The following is an 18,049-nucleotide window of genomic DNA, read 5'->3' on the forward strand; positions in this document are numbered from 1 at the left end:
TTTTTGTTCTCTGCAATCCTCTAACATCATTAACTTGTTCTTCTGTTTGGCTTTTCACCATCGCTTCCATAAACCGTACGGCAGAATGGTAACATTAATTCACAAGCTTAGGAAAAAAAAGATATTTGTGAATACAGTCATGAAAAAAACGTATTCCAAATGTTCCTTTCTTTTTTTAGCCTCAATAAACAAAATAAAAGTCAATAACTTTGAAACTATTTTTATTTTAAGGGATTTTATTGTTTTAACTAAAGCAGCTTAAGAATGATAGGAAAGTTGGAAGGGAACGGGTACTCAGCAAAGGCCACAAGTCAGAATTGAACACACAAAGGACTCCAGGAGTAGAGTTCAGCTGTTGTCACAACCTATTTAAGCTAGCCGATACTTCTGACAAAGCTAAAGTTAGTATACTCACGCAAGACCCAGCTGTATGTCCAGTAAAATACTGAAGCTAAAATTCAACATGGTTGATACATTTGAATTATCATCATCTCCTGATAACGTGTAGAAATAAAATACTGATAGTGTTACCATGAAATGTTTGAAATTACCTTTCATCACAAAAAGCTATACCAGCAACATTCTGCTAATAACAGAATAACAGCGTTACTTTCCACTCATTGGCTAATTACAACATTTCTATGTTTTAATAAACCTCTAAACTGTAATTTTTGGAAAGAGTACAGGTTATGATGCTGCAATGCATTTGAATGAAGCTCTAACCATGTTAGTTTAAGCACCGCACATCTAGCTAGCTACGTAGCATCTTCTATATGTAGCAATCCGAGGAATGCTAATTGCTCGTTAACGTGAAATGAATCGCAGCAGGTTGAGCCAACAAGGCGTCTTTGGTAACTTACACACACAGCACTCTCCAACTGGGCAAAAACACAATATAAAGTCATTTATTTTGCAGTAGGCTATAGTACATAGTGGTTTAATGACAGACCTTGTGCCTCAACAAGTGTTCAACAAACCAAAGGAACAACAAGCCGCTTCGTTTGGAAGACACAACTGGCGTCTAAGTTTCAATTGCATAAAATGTGAATTAGGCTTGTCATGTCAAGAATACATTTTCTTACAGGTACAAATTGAAGAAAACCCAATCCTCACTTCAGAATCAGAATCAGAAACATTCATTTGCCAAGTATGTTGGATATAAAAGGAATTTGTCAGGTTGGGTGGTGCATACATGACATTGAACAAAAGACAACAATTTATAATTAAATGAATAATAGATTATTAAATATATGATAAAATACAAATAAAAGCAAAGTGCACAGGCAAACGCATAACAATACTATATACAATTGAGTAGGGAAGTGTGTTTAAATAGAGTCCGTCAGGGGGTCTGTTAATGAGCCCGTTTGCAGAGGGGAAGAAATTGTTTGTGGCGTGAGGTCTCGGTCCTGATGGATCTCAGCCTCCTGCCAGATGGAAGGGGCACAAACTGTTTTTTCCACGGTGAGAGGGGTCAGCTACAATCTTACTTGCTCGCTTCAAGGTCCTAGAAGCGAACAAGTCCTGCAGGGACGGCAGGTTGCAGCAAATCACCCTCCCCGCAGAGCGAATGACACGCTGCAGCCTGCCCTTGTCCTTGGCTGTGGCTGCAGCGTACCAGAAGGGCGATGGAGGAGCAGAGGATGGAGTCAATGATGGCCGTTTTTTTATGTGTTTGACAAGTTGAATTTCTTCAGCTGCCCCCGGAAGTACATCCTGTGTGTGAAGCTGAGCCTTCTTGGTGATGGAGTTGATGTTTAGCTCCCGATTGAGGTGGGTGATGTGAGTACTTCAACAATACATTTTTACATTTCCCTGAGGTGAGCCGAGCCGAGAGGGTGACGGACAGACGGATCTAGCTTTAGAATCTGATACCACAGGAAAGACTCATTTGTCACCCCGGTCTCAAGAGCCATATGACTGCCAAGTATGTGTGTGTGTGGCGGGGTCAAGGATCATGAGAGTGTGATACATGCTGGGGGTGTTTTGCCTTTGAAGGAGCATCACTGTTCTCCACATGTAGTCTACAGCCATGAGATCTGCTCCACCTCTCTCTCTCTCTCTCTCTCTCTTTGACCACTAAATGTCCCACTCAAGGCCCATGATTATGTTGGGTCCTTATGAAGACACGTCAGTGACGTTATGAAGCATTGAACAGTGTCTAACTTGTGGTTAACAACCCTGAGGCAGGCTGTTACCATGGCACTTTGAGGGAGAGAGGTATGTATGACTGTGTGTGTGGACCTGTGTGCGTGTGTGTATATGTATGTGTATAAGTATGGCTTACGAGCAGTGAAAGGGACCAAATCATTTGTCACTTGCGGCTTCACATGTCTGGGATTGAAATTGATGACAAATCTATGAGGTGCTGTGTGTTTGTGTGTGTGTCTGTTGTGTTCATATGTTGGCTCATGTGCGGGTGATATCATCACGAGAGCTTCTATTTCTCACACTTTATGAAGCCATGCCCCTGCAGACTTTCACAGTTTGCTGACATTGCATGCACGCATGGTGTGTGTGTGTGTGTGTGTGTGTGTGTGTGTGTATTTGTCATTGCTTTCTTTGGCTGCCCACACGGGAAACACAGGCATTCAAACTCCATCATGCACGTCTGTCGTCCAACAATTATGACGCGCGCTGCCTGCTCCATGTCCACACATACGCTTTTGCTCTGTCCAGTACGAGACAGTTTTGAGATGTAAACTGGATGGACGGCGAGTTTAATCCGCCGTTAATCAGCTCCTCGGAAAACTCACTCAAGCATCAGACACCGCAGATTGCTCTGCCTCTATACCTCGCAGTGCTTTTCATCACTCAACCCAAGGTCTCCTCCTCCTCTGCTGTGTGTGATGCCGAGAAGCCCGCAGGATTAAACCTAAATCTGTTGTTTATCATTTAACCCATTACTGCTAACGCAAAGCTTTCCCTCCCTCTCTCCCCTCCTCTCGCTGCATGTGTGGGGCACAGTCTGAGATCAGGCAAAAGACAAGCCCATAAACAAGCCTTCAGGCCCACTTAAGGGTTTTTTTCAGGGAGAGTCCGGTATTGGACGCGAGGAGGAGGGGTCGGGGGGTTGGGGGAGTAGGTAGACAAATCAGCTGCTCTGTTTATGTACCTTTCAGTGGTGATTACCGGCCCAATCCGTCTGTTTAACAGAGGAAGCAGCGTGGCCTCGCTGCAGAGCGCGTTTGGAGAGTCGGGGGGACGCATGTTTGGCACAGTTGAAGCGCACAGGGCCTGGAGAGGTGCCATCGAGTTGCGTGGAATTAAAGCGCCGGTGCGGCAGAGAGTGTTTATTTACTCATACATGCAACTCTAACCGAGTCAGCGGAGGAAAAGCAGAGGAAGCAGAGGACCACCACAGACCGGAGGACTGAGGACATGTGTCAGCCGCTCAGCACGGCCTTGGCACAGGCCTGTGTTTCCACGCAGTGCATGTGAAGGCGCTGTGCTGTGTGTGTGTGTGTGTGTGTGTGTGCGGGAGTGGGTATAGACACACTGACGTGTATAGTGCCCGGCACCGTAAGAGATGTATTTACAAAGTCAGTTTACAGAGTGAAAGATTCATGGGAGTGAATAGGCTACTTCATAGATTCTGGATATTATTTTTTCATTACATTACAGCGCAGAATTAAGTCATGTGTGTGTGCGTGTGTGTGTGTGTCACATGCTGTGCAAATTATGGCAGGTAAAGGGAGACAAGCTTAACTGACAGTATAAATAGTTCAGGTCTTGTGGCATTAGGTGGCATGAATGGAGGCTGATTGCTCCCGAGCCTTTGCCATTACACTGACTGATGGGTAGTTTCCACTCGGGACCACTAGATGGCACTAACGCCATAACGCTCACCAGCGCACATGAAGGCGATAGACGAGGCAATACACGTTATAAATACATGTTTTATTGCTCACCGTTTAACCAGCAACGAGTTTCGTTCAAAGGAGCCCATGCGTCATCTCATAAAGTACACCACCCGTGGTTTTAAAATTGAAAGTCGTTTTTTGTTGTTGTTGTTTTTTTTTACCCCGGCTTCCGTTTGGGATGCCATCTTAATCCCCCCTACCAGCCACCGGAAGCTGTGGATAAAGCCGAGGTTGCAAAGTGCGTCACACAGTGAAAAAAGGAGAAAGAAGAGAGGAGCCTGCAACCCATCAGCCGACAGCCTGGTCCTCCTTTCTCCCGTTGCGCACAGGAAACCCCGGCCGGCGTTTGCACCGGCGCTATGGTGAAGATCGCCTTTAACTCCGCTCTGGCGCAGAAGGCGCTGGGCAAAGAGGAGCCGTCCGACGCGAAGGTGAGCTTCAGTCTGCGGTGTCTTCTTCCTCCTGTCTGCACCCCGGCGGCAGGCCTGCCCTGACCGCCGGCTTTGTCACCAGTGACCGAGGACTTGCATTCGTTCCTTATTGTTTACCATGCATTTTTGCATCATTATCAAGGTCGTTGCGGTGTTTGTGGTTTTTTGTTGTTGTTGCGCAAACTGCGCGGAGAGCCGTGTTGCACCTGACGCAGCTCCCAGCGGGGCCGCCCATCTGCCCAACGTCAACATCCTCCGAGACGATTGCGTTATGTTTTGAATGTTTATATCCAAGACGTGCGAGGGTGATTTACATATTTTGCTGACTGCATTGCGTGCGCGTGTGCGTGCGTCTTTGTTTCAGGACCCCGAGCTGGCCACTGCTCCGGTGGGCATCGAGGGCTCCACAGGCCGCTGTCTGCTCACCCTGCTGGGGGTCGCCTTCATCCTCAGCGGGCTCATCGTCGGGGGCGCATGTCTCTACCGCTATTTCACCCCGAAGGTATAACATGTTGGTTAGCGTGTGTTATCCACCCGTCACATGTAAACGTTGTCAACAGCCCCAGGTGACGTCATCCAGATCCCGGTTGGCAGTCCGGTAAAATACTCACAACTATCCCAGTGGCTGCGTGGTTGTTCAAATGTACATGCACCTGGATGGAGGTGTGTGGCCATTATTTTCATTGTACCGGCAGCAGGCCAGGAAGGGTTGTTGCAGGTTGGGTGAGTCGTTGAAGCTTCTGGCTTTAGAGAAAGTGCAGACTTAAATTGGAGGGGAAAGAGGAACTTCCCTTCAGTATAATCGGTTTCCTGCCTTACGTCTCCGGCACAACAGCAAGAGGTTGCTCAATAAAGTATGAATGCACACACTTACTTACTTTTTTACTTACTTACTTTTAATGGGGTCTTTTTACGGTTTTCTTTCTTCAACAATGTTGATTTATTTTTTCTTAGACATCATATCTCATTGATTGTGATTCAGATGCTACAGGATATATTTTACTGAGGATAAACCAAATGGGTGTGGACTGTAACCAAACAGTCCACACTTGTGCCTCTTCTTCATTTGGTTTGGCACTCCACATCCTCCACCTGGGTTTGACTTGAACACCAAGCAAGCTATAAACTATACACATAGTACCTGCATGCAAAGAGATGCAAGAAGTAAATACAATAAAATTAATCCCAAAGAAACAACAAATGTTTAAGCCACAAATTCACGATATTGAATGTGTCCTTATGTGCGTCAGAGTGACTTATTTGGCCGCCACCACGTGTGTCCTCCCCTCCCCCCCTCCAGAGGATTTATCACGGTGCGATGCAGTTCAGTGACGTGTCCGCTGGAGGAGAGAACCAGCCGTACTACCTGCCGCGGGTGGAGGAGGAGGTGGAGATCTCCGACAGCATGGCCGTTATCAGCGTTCCACCTCCCCGCTTCAGACCCGGGGACCCTGCTTACATCCTCCATGACTTCAACCGGGTACCCAGCTTACGGCACTGCAGATGTTGTTGTTGTTTTTGGGGTTAATGTGGTTCTAATTATTTCCTGATTGCGGTGCGTGTGAGCAGAAACTGACGGCGTATCTGGACCTGACTCTGAGGACCTGCTTTGTGATTCCTCTGAATACCTCGGTGGTGCTCCTCCCTCAGGACCTCATCGACCTCTTCTCGCAGCTGATTGTGAGTAGCCGTCTGCGAGATGCAGCAACCAGGTAGAAGATGATGATGGAGGGAATAACTCTCCTGGAACAGCGCTCTCACTCGAAATCACGCATGAGCCCGAATAAGCTGAATTTGTAGAAGCGATGAGTACAAATTTTTTATCTTCACTTCATCTTCACTTATCCCAGACGTTCTGTGTTGCTCATACTGCACAAGGAACCAAATTTACTACTCACACATTTTTATGTCTGTACACTGCGTTCCACATTGTTATGCAAATTACTTGCTGCTCAGATTTTCCGAAATAGTAATGCACAGTCAGTATCATTTAAGTCATCAACGGTTCAAATTTTATTCAACAAACCTCCCAATGATAATTTCAAAAATAAACTCAAAATGCAGTGTTCCAAATTATTATGCAGAGTTGAGATATTTTATAGGTTGTAAAGAACTAAAAATTGTTGAATTTGCAGCATGAGACGGTCATATTTACTTAAATCCCCAAAAAGTTTTAATCTAAAACCTCTTAACAGGTCAAGTTAGGAACCCTTCTTTGGCATCAACTTCACAATTCTTGCATCCATTGAACTTGAGTTATTTGGTAGTTTCTGCTCTAATGTCTTTGCAGGCTGCCATAATGGCCTCTCAGAGCACCTACATAGCTCTTTTGCTTGATGATGTTCCAAAGGTTCTCAATAGTATTACGGTCAGGGGGAAGATGGGGGCCCACACCATGAGTTTCTCTCATTTTTATGCCCATAGCCGCCAATGCCCCAGAGGTATTCTTGGGGGCATGAGATGGTGCATTGACATGCATGAATGTTACTTTGCTACGGAAGGCACGGTTCTTCTTTTTGCTCCCCGGAAGCGGCCTACCAGCTCTCTGCCCATGATTCCGGTATTGCACTATTCTATAGAGATCCTTTTTCTTCCCCATTTTGCCTGCAACGTGTAGCTTGCTTAGCCATGTGGAACATCCTTCTTGAGTAGTTTTCCTTTGCTTGGGCTCACCTGGCAAACTAATTATCACAGTCTGAGATTGATTTCAATCATCCAAATAGCCCTGAGACACAAAACCATCCATGAGTTTAATCGAAAAACAAAACGGTGAATGTTTATGACCCTTAAATGCAATTTGCATAATAATGTGGAACGCGGTGTAGTTTGATATTTGATGTCAAAACAAGTGAACTCTACATTAGTCTACTGAGTGCTGCAGGGATGATGTGTTTTTAATAGGCCAACCCTGGAAGTTCACGCAGGTTCACTGGACGAAAGGCCAATCTCATTTTGGCGTATTGCAAAAAATACACTCCTTTTGGAAACTGAGGTTTCAGCTAGCTTTGTTCAAAGACTCTCAAATGATTGCCACTTTCATTATTAGTGAGGAATAATCATCGGCTGCAGCAAAAAGCTATTGTTTAAATTCAAAGAAACTACACCAAAGTTTTCTCTACCGTACTTTTCTTTTTTTTTTTTTTAACCAGACTATCTTGCGAATCGGACAAAAAACCCCACTAACTTAGTACGAGGAAGCTGGAAAGGGGAAAGTACTTACTCATTAGCACATTTTTACTTCTCGTTCCTGCAGCACGCTACAGTGCAAGGCTTGTGTTTTCATTTCGAAGTCCTGAAGTTAATGAGAATGAAAAGTCTGTTTCATAGCACTTCAAGTCAAATGCTAACGTTAGCATGCTGGTAATAACAATGCAAACACGCAGATGTTTGGCAGCAATAATGTTGACTATCTCAATTTAGCATGTTTACCATATCAATTGTGTTGACCGGTGGAATATTCAATAATTCACCAATAGGATGAAAATGTTTTTGTGGAAGTGAGCACGGCCAAGTCTGACAAGAGTCCGTCTGTACTTAGGCAATAGTTCTCACCCAGTTCTTCCCCATGATGTCTTCTGCAGCATCTGTGGTTTGGTGGGTGATGGTGCAATCAGCAAATGTCATTATCCAAGTGTTTCCTCCAATGCAGAAGTTGATGATGCTTCATCATTTGGAGTCCTCCTCAGTCAGTTTCACAATTTTGCCGCCAAGAGCTGTTCCAATTCTCTACTGCTAAGGAAAGGAGCTTCAATGCTTCCCTACTTCGCTCCTTTTCACACACTTCTCTTTGCTGTCCTGGCTCCTTAATGGTGGAACGAGCTCTCTGAGGACTGCAAAGAGTCTTTACATCTTCTGCCGCAAACTAAAGACTCACCTCTCCAGACTTTCCCTCGACTAAAAGCACTAACCAAATTGTAGCACTTTTAATGGCTCCTATCTATAGCAAGTTGTAAATCGGCTTATTTGATGAAATTGTTTTTTGTTCTTCTGGGTTTGTATCCTTGCTTTGAATAAAAGCGTCAGCTAGATGACATGTAAAGGTAATTTTTCGAATCCAGCATTTGCTTCAGTCCTGTTCACTGAGCTGCTTCTCTGTTAGCGAGGAGTAGAAGTGTTTCGCATCTTGGATTCGCATTTATTTATTTATTTTTCATATCTGTCACAGTCCGGCTCCTACCGCAGTTACTTGGTGCACGAGGACCTGGTGGTGACAGAGCGCATCGATGACATCAAGTCTCTGGGCTTCTACATCCGCCGACTGTGTGATGGGAAGGAAACGTACAGGATGCAGCGTCGCTCCAGCCTCCTAGGTCTCAATGCGCTGCACCGCTCAAACTTTTTAGTCGTCTTTTGTTGTGCTTCATTTACGTTTTAGAAGTGCCCGTCTGTGTTTTCATTTCATTCCTCAGGATCCCCTCTGATACATGTGAATAAAATCCAATAACATATTGGTATTGGAAACGGGCGTGATATTGATCAGCACCACTGATGTCTTTGTCTGCCAGGTGGAGGCATCGAGAAGCGCTCCGCAGAAGAATGCTTCACCATCCACCATTTTGAGAACAAGTTTGTGACGGAGACCAGGATCTGCAAGGCTTGATGGGAAAGTGCAAGAAGGGTCAGTCAGTGAGGGAGTGAGCGAGTGGTAGAGAGATAGAAAGGGAGTCGTGTGGTAACAGCTTTCAGCGGAAAGTGACTTTTGTATAAATCCCTTATCCTCCCTGCTTTTAATCCCAGTGATAAGTGAACTTAAATTCCAGCATTATATAGCCTAACCCCTCCCACACCTCAGCTCTCTCGCTCAAGTACTCACTAGTTAGTCCTGTACTAATAATCCTCATCAGTCTGATAACTCGCATTACACTAATTGTTTTTGTTGGATTCTGTTCCGTTGCCGTAGCTTCCTGCTGAATTACCTTTTACTGTTTTTACTGTACGACAACATCCACTCGAGTGGTTTCCTCTGAATACCGTAGTGAAACTGAGAAGTCCTTCGTATGGGACCCTCTGTGTGTGTCAGCCTACTGTCCCACTCTTAACGGGGTCTCTAGGTCAGCAGGTTATGCTTTGTTATAGGGGAGCGAGGGGGGGCAGCACAAGCCACACGGGACAGTCGCGTTATGTCGTGGAAGGTACCAGACGCTCAAGTCCCGACCTCTCACTCGCCCCCCCCCCCCCCCCCCCCCCCCTTTTTTTTTTTTTTTGTAGATGTTTCCCAGAGTGCCTCGCTGCTCCCAGAGGCCTCTGCTGTCCTGCTGTGTGATGATTTTTCTTATGTCATAGATGGTGAGCAGTCCAGCACCCTGTATTACTTGTGTTTTGTGTAGAAACCTCATTTGTGACAATAAACTTGGAAAGACGCAAGAAGGGAAAGTTACAGCGAATTTGAAAACTTTTTTCGTCCATGAATCTGATCCATTGCTTACTATAAGCTACTTACTACAGGTTTTTCCGAACTTTGTATTTTCACGGGAAAAAAACACGTTTTGTAAAGAATCGTTCAGTGAATCTGCATTAAGCAATTCTTTTTCATTTATTTTGAAAGCCCTTGCGGAAAAAGGTTGATGGTGCGAAATAGAAATCGCCTTTTGCCAAATAATTTCAAACCAATTCCAACTCGACGCCTGCACAGAAAGACAATCGGACAGGAAGGGTGTGTGTAGAAACGTGTCTCTGTCTAACAAATACTAGAAAATTCGATAAAAACCAATGTGTGCAGCTACTGAAATAAATTCACTGTCGCTGAATAAAGTTACATTTCCATACCTACTGAATATTTTGGCTCTTTGTTCATTATTACGGCGCCAGCTCATCAGACTTGTATCTGGAGGGAACGTGCGGCTGCTTCCTGATGCTTATTAGAAATGTTTGGCACTGATCACAAAGGCGTCCTTCATAACAGCTCGCTCCTTTTATTAAAAGTATAAATAGGAAAAGAAATACCACATTTTGAAACGCATTCCCATGTTTTTTACTAGTGTTCATGTGAATGATCTGCCCCTCGTTCTGAGGAGCGTAGTCTTTTTATCCCAGAGTTCAGAGGCTGAGGTCAACTGCTGAGAGCAGACTGACCGCAGTCTAGTCCTCCTCCGCGTCGTCCGGGTCCTCCCCCCCCGTCATACAGGACAGACGCCTGCTGAACGTCAAGCTCTCGGGCATCTCCGGCTTGCTCAGTCGCTTCCAGAATTCGTCGGTGGTGAAATAGTACATGAGCGGGTCCAGGCTGCAGTTGAGGCTGGCGAGGCAGAGGGTGAAGGGGTGACATCGGCGGATCAGGTCCCTGAAGGCGCAGTCCCTCAGGGCGTCGGCTTTGACCAGGAAGTCCAGGGGCATGGTGATGTGGTAAGGAGCAAAGCACACCAGGAACACCAAAGCACAGCTCAGCACCATCCTCAACGCCCGCCGCTTCTCCCCTCGGTCGGGAATGGCCCCCGCCGCGGACAGCCGCAGGCTCCCGGCAGTCTGACAGGCGCTGGCCAACACCAGGACGAGGGGGATGACGAAGCCCAGCAGCTCCGCCAGGATCAGAAGGGCCCAGGCCCCCGGGACGCTGACGGCCCTCATGGGCAGCTCCGAGAAGCACACCGCGCCCGTGCTGCTGCTGAGGTTCCTCAGCAGGGGGAAGGGCAGGCAGCACAGGCAGACCAACAACCAGCCCACGGCGCACACCAACAAGTCTCCCTTTCGCTTGGACGAGGTGTACCTCAGCGGGCGCATTACCAGCTCACAGCGGCGCACGCTGATGCACACCAGGAAGTAGATGGAAGCGTACATGTTGACGTACTTCAGGTAGAAGCACATCATGCAGAGAGGGTGGCCAAAGGGCCAGGTGTCGTTCAGGTAATAGTAGATCCGCAGAGGCAGGGAGAGAACCTGAAGGGAGCGGAGAGTCAGTCCTTGGTTGTGGACAGAGAATGGCTCTAATGACCACACGGTTACAGTGAGCTGTGCAATGCATTTTTTTACATGGCAAAGAAATTCTGTTTTTATTTATTTTGTAGCATTGGAGATTTATTAACTGTTGTGGTTTAATCTATAATAAAAAACAAGCAATTGTGTGTTTTGGCATTCATGATTCTTGTATAAGATATAAAGAAATATAACTTCTAACCTGTAAATCAATGAATCCATAAATACATTTCTAAAATTCAAAAAGCTGTATTATACAGCCATGATTAAGTGAAACAAACAATGAAAATGAACCTCAGTCTGTAGCCCCATTATTCATGCAGAGTAGAATTTATCATGAAATATCAGCGATAAAAACAAATTCGGTCAAAATCAGCGAGATAAGTCAAACGTAGCAGTCAACGGTTTAAACACTTTTTCTCATTCAATTCAAAGGGACAGTACATTACATTAGACGAATGAAGGAGGACCAGGTGGATTTTTACCTGCAGCAGGTCGGCCACAGCGAGGTTCATCATGAACACCACGGCCTTCTTGGTTTCTCTGACGTACACCTTGAACACCCAGAGGGCCAGCACATTACCCAGCAGGCCCGGCACTAAGATCACGCTGTACACCACTGTGTACACGTAGTGCTGGTACATCCGGAGGTCATCAGTCCTTTCACAGCTCTGGTTCATCTTAAGCCGATGGCTGTTTGTTTCTGTGCAGACGAGCCGCCTCGTGAACCGACAGGAAGCTCGTATCAGCAAAGCAGTTGAAGGTTCGCCGACGGGTGTGTTTGAGCGTCCCGTCCGTCCATTGTGGCGAGTGAGTGAAGTTGAAGCGTCCGTGCGGTGCTGAGGAACCTTCAGCTTTATAGGCCGCGTTCAATCCATAAAACGTTGTATCCTGGTGCAGCACAAGAGAAAGAGTCAACAGGATGATTTCACTGTGGCTGTAAAGTTTGTGCCTGAAAGCAGCACAGATAGCGGTCCACCATCCACCCCATCCCCCAGCACAGACAGACACCCACACACCCACATGCAAACACATTTCCCCGGCGTGTTACGTGATTAGTGCTGCTGCATTTACGATTATGCAAACCCACAGAGAAGTTGATACAACAGTCTCCCACGCAGTGTTCACTGTAAAGCATCTCCATCCTGCAGGGCAGCCAAAAATGAGCCTCTGTGAGCTGCTTCTGAACGAGGCCTGGTGAAACTGGCGTGGTTAGCAAGTCATAGCGGGCCCGGGGGTTACCAGATCCACCACGAGCAAACGCCACTTTCAAATGAAGGCACCTTAAATTAGAGTTGGAACGGAAACACAGTGTCTCTGGAACCGAGCTTTTCATGACCCGAAGTTTCCTTTAACCCATATAAAATTGCACAATTTGTGCTGTGAAGATTCATCATTGTACTGTACAATTTTGTCTTTTCATTTTCTGATTGGAGTCAAACCAGTAATGATCAAAGAGCAAAAAGAGGAAGCAGAACTCGTCAGAGGAGTAGGCTACTGTTTTTAGTAGTGCAAGTGAAACGAAACAGACTACACAAGATGATGTGTTTTCAGCGTAAAACTGATTATTATTATTATCTATTATTATTTATATTCTTTTTTCCACATAACACAAACAACAATAAAACAAACAAAAAAATGAAGTCACACCTGAAAGTACATGTAGGCAAATATTTCAACCAGAAATGTCAGTGGCATGATTTTGTTGTTTGGCTTTACTGTTTCTCTGCCGAGACAAAAATAAAAAATAGCAGTAGAGGGTGGTTGATATGTGCATATACAGGTAGATACTTATCATACCCCAGAATTAGAATGCACCCTAAACAGTAGGCTACTGGTTACAACTAAATCTTCTCCCTCCAGGAACTCCATAGGTTTCCTCCAAATCTTTGCAAAGATGTTATATTTCCCTTCAGCTACGTATGTTCCTCTACGGCGAGGCACTGAAGCAGTCCATCTATCCAATGTTGTTTGCTCGGCCTGCATTGCAATCTTATTTTAAGCATCAAGAAGATAAAATATGACCATCTTCTCTTTGCTATCGTTCACACTACAATTAGCTGGGAAACACCCAGTAAAAAACAGAGTTTGGGACATAATGGAAATTGTTGTTTGATACAGACAATACAATTGTAATAATCTCTTTTCAGAAATCTCAAATGAGGGTACATTCCCACAGGCAATGCGCTTTATGTATACCACATTTGACACAAGTACCCGGTGTTTTGGGGTACTTCAAGTCTGAACATCATGCTAGCCCTTTGTCACCTGAGGATTCTTTTGCTGCAGCTTTGAGATCAGACCAGCTGATCCACAATGGTTTAGAGATATAATTTCTGAAGAATTGAGAGTGTCTTTGTGATGAAGCTTCTATTCTAAAGATGCTTGAAAAAGTGTTTTGTATCCATGCTAAACGTTTGCTCCATCTCATTGAAAGAGTATGGGTTTCATAATCAGACAAATCTGAAATATGTCTGATACCTCTGCCCATGAGTTAAAACAGGCTTTTTTTGTGGAGTGCTGCAGAGATGGTTGTCCTTCAGGAAGGTTCTTCTCTCTTCATAGAACAACACTGGAGCTCTGTCAGAATGACCATCGGGTTCCTGGTCACCTCCCTGACTAAGGCCCTTCTCCCCCGATCGCTCAGTCTGGCTGGCGGCCAACTCTAGGAAGAGTCCTGGTGGTTCCAAACTTCTTCCATTTCCAGATGATGGAGGCCACTGTGCTCATTGGGACTTTCAATGCTGCAGAAATCGTTCTCTACCCTTCGCCCGATCTGTGCCTCGATACAATTCTTTCTCGGAGGTCTACAGATAATTCCTTGGACTTCATGGCTTGGTTTATGCTCTGATATGCACTGTCAACTGTGATACCTTATATAGACAGGTGTGTGCCTTTCTCAATCATGTCCACTCAACTGAATTTAGCACAGGTGGACTCCAATCAAGTTGTAGAAACATCTCAAGGATCATCAGTGGAAACAGGATGCACCCGAGCTAAATTTTGAGTGTCATGGCAAAGGCTGTGAATACTTATGTACATGTTTTTGTTCTTTATTTTTAACAGATTTGCAAAAATGTGCAAAAAACAGTTTTCACTTTGTCATTATGGGTTGTTGTGTGTAGAATGTTGAGGAAAATAATGAAATGAATCCATTTTGGAATAAGGCTGTAACATAACAAAATGTGGAAAAAGTGAAGCGCTGTGAATACTTTCCGGATGCACTGTAACTTAACACCTCATGTCAAGTTTTTAACAAAGCAGTTTGCAGTGTGTTTCTTCAAACTAAGGTAGTTAAGTTTGCTGAGTAAAGGTACAGAAATGGGGGGATTTTGGAAGTTGTGGTTTCTTCCATCCTCATCCAGTGCAGTGTTGAGTTGAGTTGGAAACACGAGGCAGCTTGTAGTTGTAGTTGTAGCAGCCCAATAGTGTCTCTGAAGGTAGGAGAGTGAACCCACCTATCGTCTATCGTTCCAAATGTAATTACGAAAAAAGCTGTTCCATTTTAGTAAAGATATCAGGAGGAACGTGTGGGATGGTTTGAAAAAGGTACTGAAATTAAGGAAAAATATTTATCTTCAGCAGATTAACAAAGATTTCCATCTATTAATAGATTCAAAGATCTACTCAGTCACAGACTGGAAAGTCAGCAAACTGAGCTTCCTTGCAACCAATTTTTTATTCATGCCCTTGTGATAAATTGAATAGTGACCTTCAAAATAAACAGACAAACGGAAGAAATAACAACAAGGGCCTCTCCCAATTGAGGCCCCATAGCTAGGCCTAGTCTACACCCTGTGCGGATAAACACGCACGTCTCCTCAGCCAAAGTTCTCCGATCTTCGGTACTCTTCATGTGAAGATCCTTGCTATGTTTCACGATGGGTCACGATTGCAGTGGTATGCTTCCCACCCTGTAGGCTTGTTTCGATGGCTACCGGTTGTTCTGCTTCTATGTTAAGAGCTTTATGCAGCCATGCCGTTAAGAATGGACACGCATCTCCGCTCCGCGTTCCCTCGGGACATCCAACCAGTCTGAGATTGGAGCGACCTTGCAGGTTTTCCGTCTCTTCCATCTGTGAGGCGAGTTTGTGGACTCTCTTCCAAGTGGTGTCAGTTTGTCTGCTCTGGTCTTCTGCAGTGTTAATGCAAGTTACTGCTTCCGTGGGACTTTCAGAAAATATTCTAAAGCTTTTTCTAAAGATTGTATAGCGCAGTGTAGTCCAGTAGTGGAGGACTTTGTGGATTGGGCCGGTAGAAATCACCTAACTGAACGTGACCAAGACCAACGAGATGGTGGTGGACTTCAGCAGGATGTGGACATAGTGGAGGAGTACAAGTATTCATCGACATTTAACTGAACTGGAAGGCCAACATCCACGCTGTGTAGAAGAAGGTCTGCAGCTGGTGAAGAAGACAAGCTCTATCATTGGCTGCCAACAGGAGCCTCCAGAACAAGTGGTGGAGTTGTCCATATTGCACATCCCAGACAACCCTCTTCACCACCGACAGCGGCGCATCTTCTCCGACAGGCTGTTCTAGCTCCGCTGTCACATGGACATTTACAGGAAAACATTGCTGTCAGCTGCAATGAGACTGTACAAATAGATCAGCTTTCACTAAATAATTGTTCAATTGAATAACCAGCTCACTACTGTCTTAATTTAACATCAATAACATTGCACTACTGATTTGATTAAATGTTACACGTATTCCACCCCACTGTACATACTTCTGTTTCACTTTCATTTTAATTTAATGTAATATTTCCTTCTCTTTATTGTACTATACTCTATTGTACTGTGTATTTATCATTGCAATTACTGTACTGTATTGCTACTATTACACACAAGTTTGCCATTGGGTATTAATAAAGTATATATATATATATATATATATATATTTCGATAGTGGGCCCCCAGTCATACCTTCCACCTTACTGACGTTTAGACCCCTGTTTAAGTGCTTCAATGTGATTGTTTTCTCTTTCATTTCCCCGTCTCCCTGTACAACACACCTCTCTCTGATCTTAAATGTTTGCTTGTGGCGTGACATGCACAATGATGACCTATCAAGAGCCTTATGTGATGTCTATAGAAACTACACGTCATCTTGTTGCAACATCATTATATGTCTTGCTAATATTAGAGCATGTAAAATGTCTGTGTTTCTAAAGCAAGCTGCATCCCTTCCTTTAGCAGTTCTACACTTCAAATATCGCCAGTGGAAACTTAATACGTTGAATGCAGTGATTCATCCCTCTGTGGGTGTTTGCGCCCCACGTCTTTTTCCGCTCAGAAACGATATCTTGCCTCGTGTAACAGCACCCAAAATGTGGTTGGCCAGGACCAAGGTCCCTCCACGTGTGCCGTGCCAACACACAAAACAAGTCATGATCCCCATCCCACTGAACGGAGGAACACCGGGACGCTGGCCCACACTCACACACACTCCCACCCTCGACATAACAGACATTCCTCATGCTGGAGAAACATGCGAGGTCCCCCATGAGGCATGACTCCACTCCAAAGGTATCCAGCTGTTAGAGGCTTTCATACAAAAGCTTCAACTCAGTCTTAAAAAAAGAGAAAAAAATCAAGATCTTACCTTTACTTTCTCCAAGATTGAGGCTGCGCCAGAAGGTCGGAGGCTGAAGCATCAGTCGACGACACGTGCCATCCTCCCCATCCTCTCCCCCCTAACACACTTCACTTGCCTCGTCCCGGCCTCTCTCTTCTCTCGCTTCCTTTCCAGTTATTCTCCTTTTTTTCTTCTCTTATTAGAATTGTCTTTGTTAATTCCTCACCGCCTTCTATTCCGTCTCTGTCTCTGCTGTACTGAGGGCTCCGGCGCACACAGGGCTTCCTGTGAGGTTGAGAGAGGGTGTGGTTTACAAGAATGTTTGACAGCATGACTTCTGCTATCATAGTAACTCCCCCCCCCTCCGCCACGTGGGCCCCTTAATGATGAACCCTGTATGTGTGTAATGTCTCAAGAGTAAAGACTGAAAGGAGAAACAGGAATTTATTTTGGTGGGGGGGGGGAGGGGTTGCTTCCTCACACAAGTACTCTCAAGTACACTGACACAAGTATAGATACTAAGGTTAAGAAGACTGCAGAAGTTGAAGTATGAACTCAAGCGTTTACTTAAGTATCAAAGTTCTGGTTGTAACTTTCCCATTGATTAGGTGGGGGGGGGGGGGGGGGGGGCACTAAACTGTCTGCAATCGGTTATCAAAACATTAGCCAAATAACCCTTTTTTTCAGGCTTTATGAGCAAATACAGAATCCCCTTGTGTTCATTTCTAAAGCCTCGCATTAAGACACATGTCACTTTATTTAAGACGCTACTTGCAAGTTGCTGTGTTGTGCCAGATTCGTAATAAAGTTAGAAAAAACATTTATAGCAAACCCATGGTCATGAAGATATTCATTTTACGTTACATAGTATTTGCATGGCGCTAAATACCCAACCGAACATTAGCACCTGCCGTTCTGACAAAGGAACCTTCCACCGACCTCTTTTAGCACTCGGCCCTACTGGCTGCATGAGGAGGAGGAGGCGGGTCCATACCCAACTGAGATCAGCTTGTGCCGTTCTGACAAAAGACCCTACCACCGACCACCCAACCCACCGTTCTGACAAAAGACCCTACCACCGACCACCCAACACACCGTTCTGACAAAGGAACCGATCGCTCATTGATATATCAATGCTACTACAGAACTACTTTTCGCACCCACTGTCCATGATTTTGGAATAAAAACAATATGAGGTCTGGATGGTAAATGTTTATACTTCTCATTCAACCACAAATACATTCACTGCCAATGCCTGAGATTGGC

The 18,049-nt window shown here is 45.0% G+C and overlaps 2 protein-coding genes across 2 annotated transcripts; one reads left to right on the forward strand and one right to left on the reverse strand.

The window, feature by feature from the left end:
- Nucleotides 1-3,824: 3,824 nt before the first annotated feature.
- LOC120817331 (integral membrane protein 2A) lies at nt 3,825-10,068 on the forward strand. Its single transcript, XM_040173426.2, has 6 exons — nt 3,825-4,294; nt 4,659-4,796; nt 5,595-5,774; nt 5,864-5,974; nt 8,460-8,604; nt 8,800-10,068. The coding sequence occupies exons 1-6, from the start codon at nt 4,223-4,225 to the stop codon at nt 8,892-8,894; spliced, it is 741 nt and encodes a 246-aa protein (XP_040029360.1). The 5' UTR covers nt 3,825-4,222; the 3' UTR covers nt 8,895-10,068.
- Nucleotides 10,069-10,190: 122 nt separating this feature from the next.
- LOC120817330 (putative G-protein coupled receptor 174) lies at nt 10,191-17,100 on the reverse strand. Its single transcript, XM_040173425.2, has 3 exons — nt 16,811-17,100; nt 11,689-12,094; nt 10,191-11,167 (listed from the first exon to the last, which is right to left on the reverse strand). The coding sequence occupies exons 2-3, from the start codon at nt 11,881-11,883 to the stop codon at nt 10,373-10,375; spliced, it is 990 nt and encodes a 329-aa protein (XP_040029359.2). The 5' UTR covers nt 11,884-12,094; nt 16,811-17,100; the 3' UTR covers nt 10,191-10,372.
- Nucleotides 17,101-18,049: the final 949 nt, after the last annotated feature.

This window comes from Gasterosteus aculeatus, chromosome 4 (assembly GCF_964276395.1).
Source record: "Gasterosteus aculeatus chromosome 4, fGasAcu3.hap1.1, whole genome shotgun sequence".
In the NCBI taxonomy this organism is placed as follows: Eukaryota; Metazoa; Chordata; class Actinopteri; order Perciformes; family Gasterosteidae; genus Gasterosteus; species Gasterosteus aculeatus.

Excerpts from the sequence above, each read along its gene's own strand:
- LOC120817331 (XM_040173426.2), top strand. The coding sequence starts at position 4,223 with ATGGTGAAGATCGCCTTTAACTCCGCTCTGGCGCAGAAGGCGCTGGGC. Across the intron at positions 4,797-5,594 it reads ACCGCTATTTCACCCCGAAG|AGGATTTATCACGGTGCGAT; the intron begins GTATAACATGTT and ends CCCCCCCTCCAG. Across the intron at positions 5,775-5,863 it reads TCCTCCATGACTTCAACCGG|AAACTGACGGCGTATCTGGA; the intron begins GTACCCAGCTTA and ends GCGTGTGAGCAG.
- LOC120817330 (XM_040173425.2), bottom strand. The coding sequence starts at position 11,883 with ATGAACCAGAGCTGTGAAAGGACTGATGACCTCCGGATGTACCAGCAC. Across the intron at positions 11,168-11,688 it reads CTGTGGCCGACCTGCTGCAG|GTTCTCTCCCTGCCTCTGCG; the intron begins GTAAAAATCCAC and ends CGCTCCCTTCAG.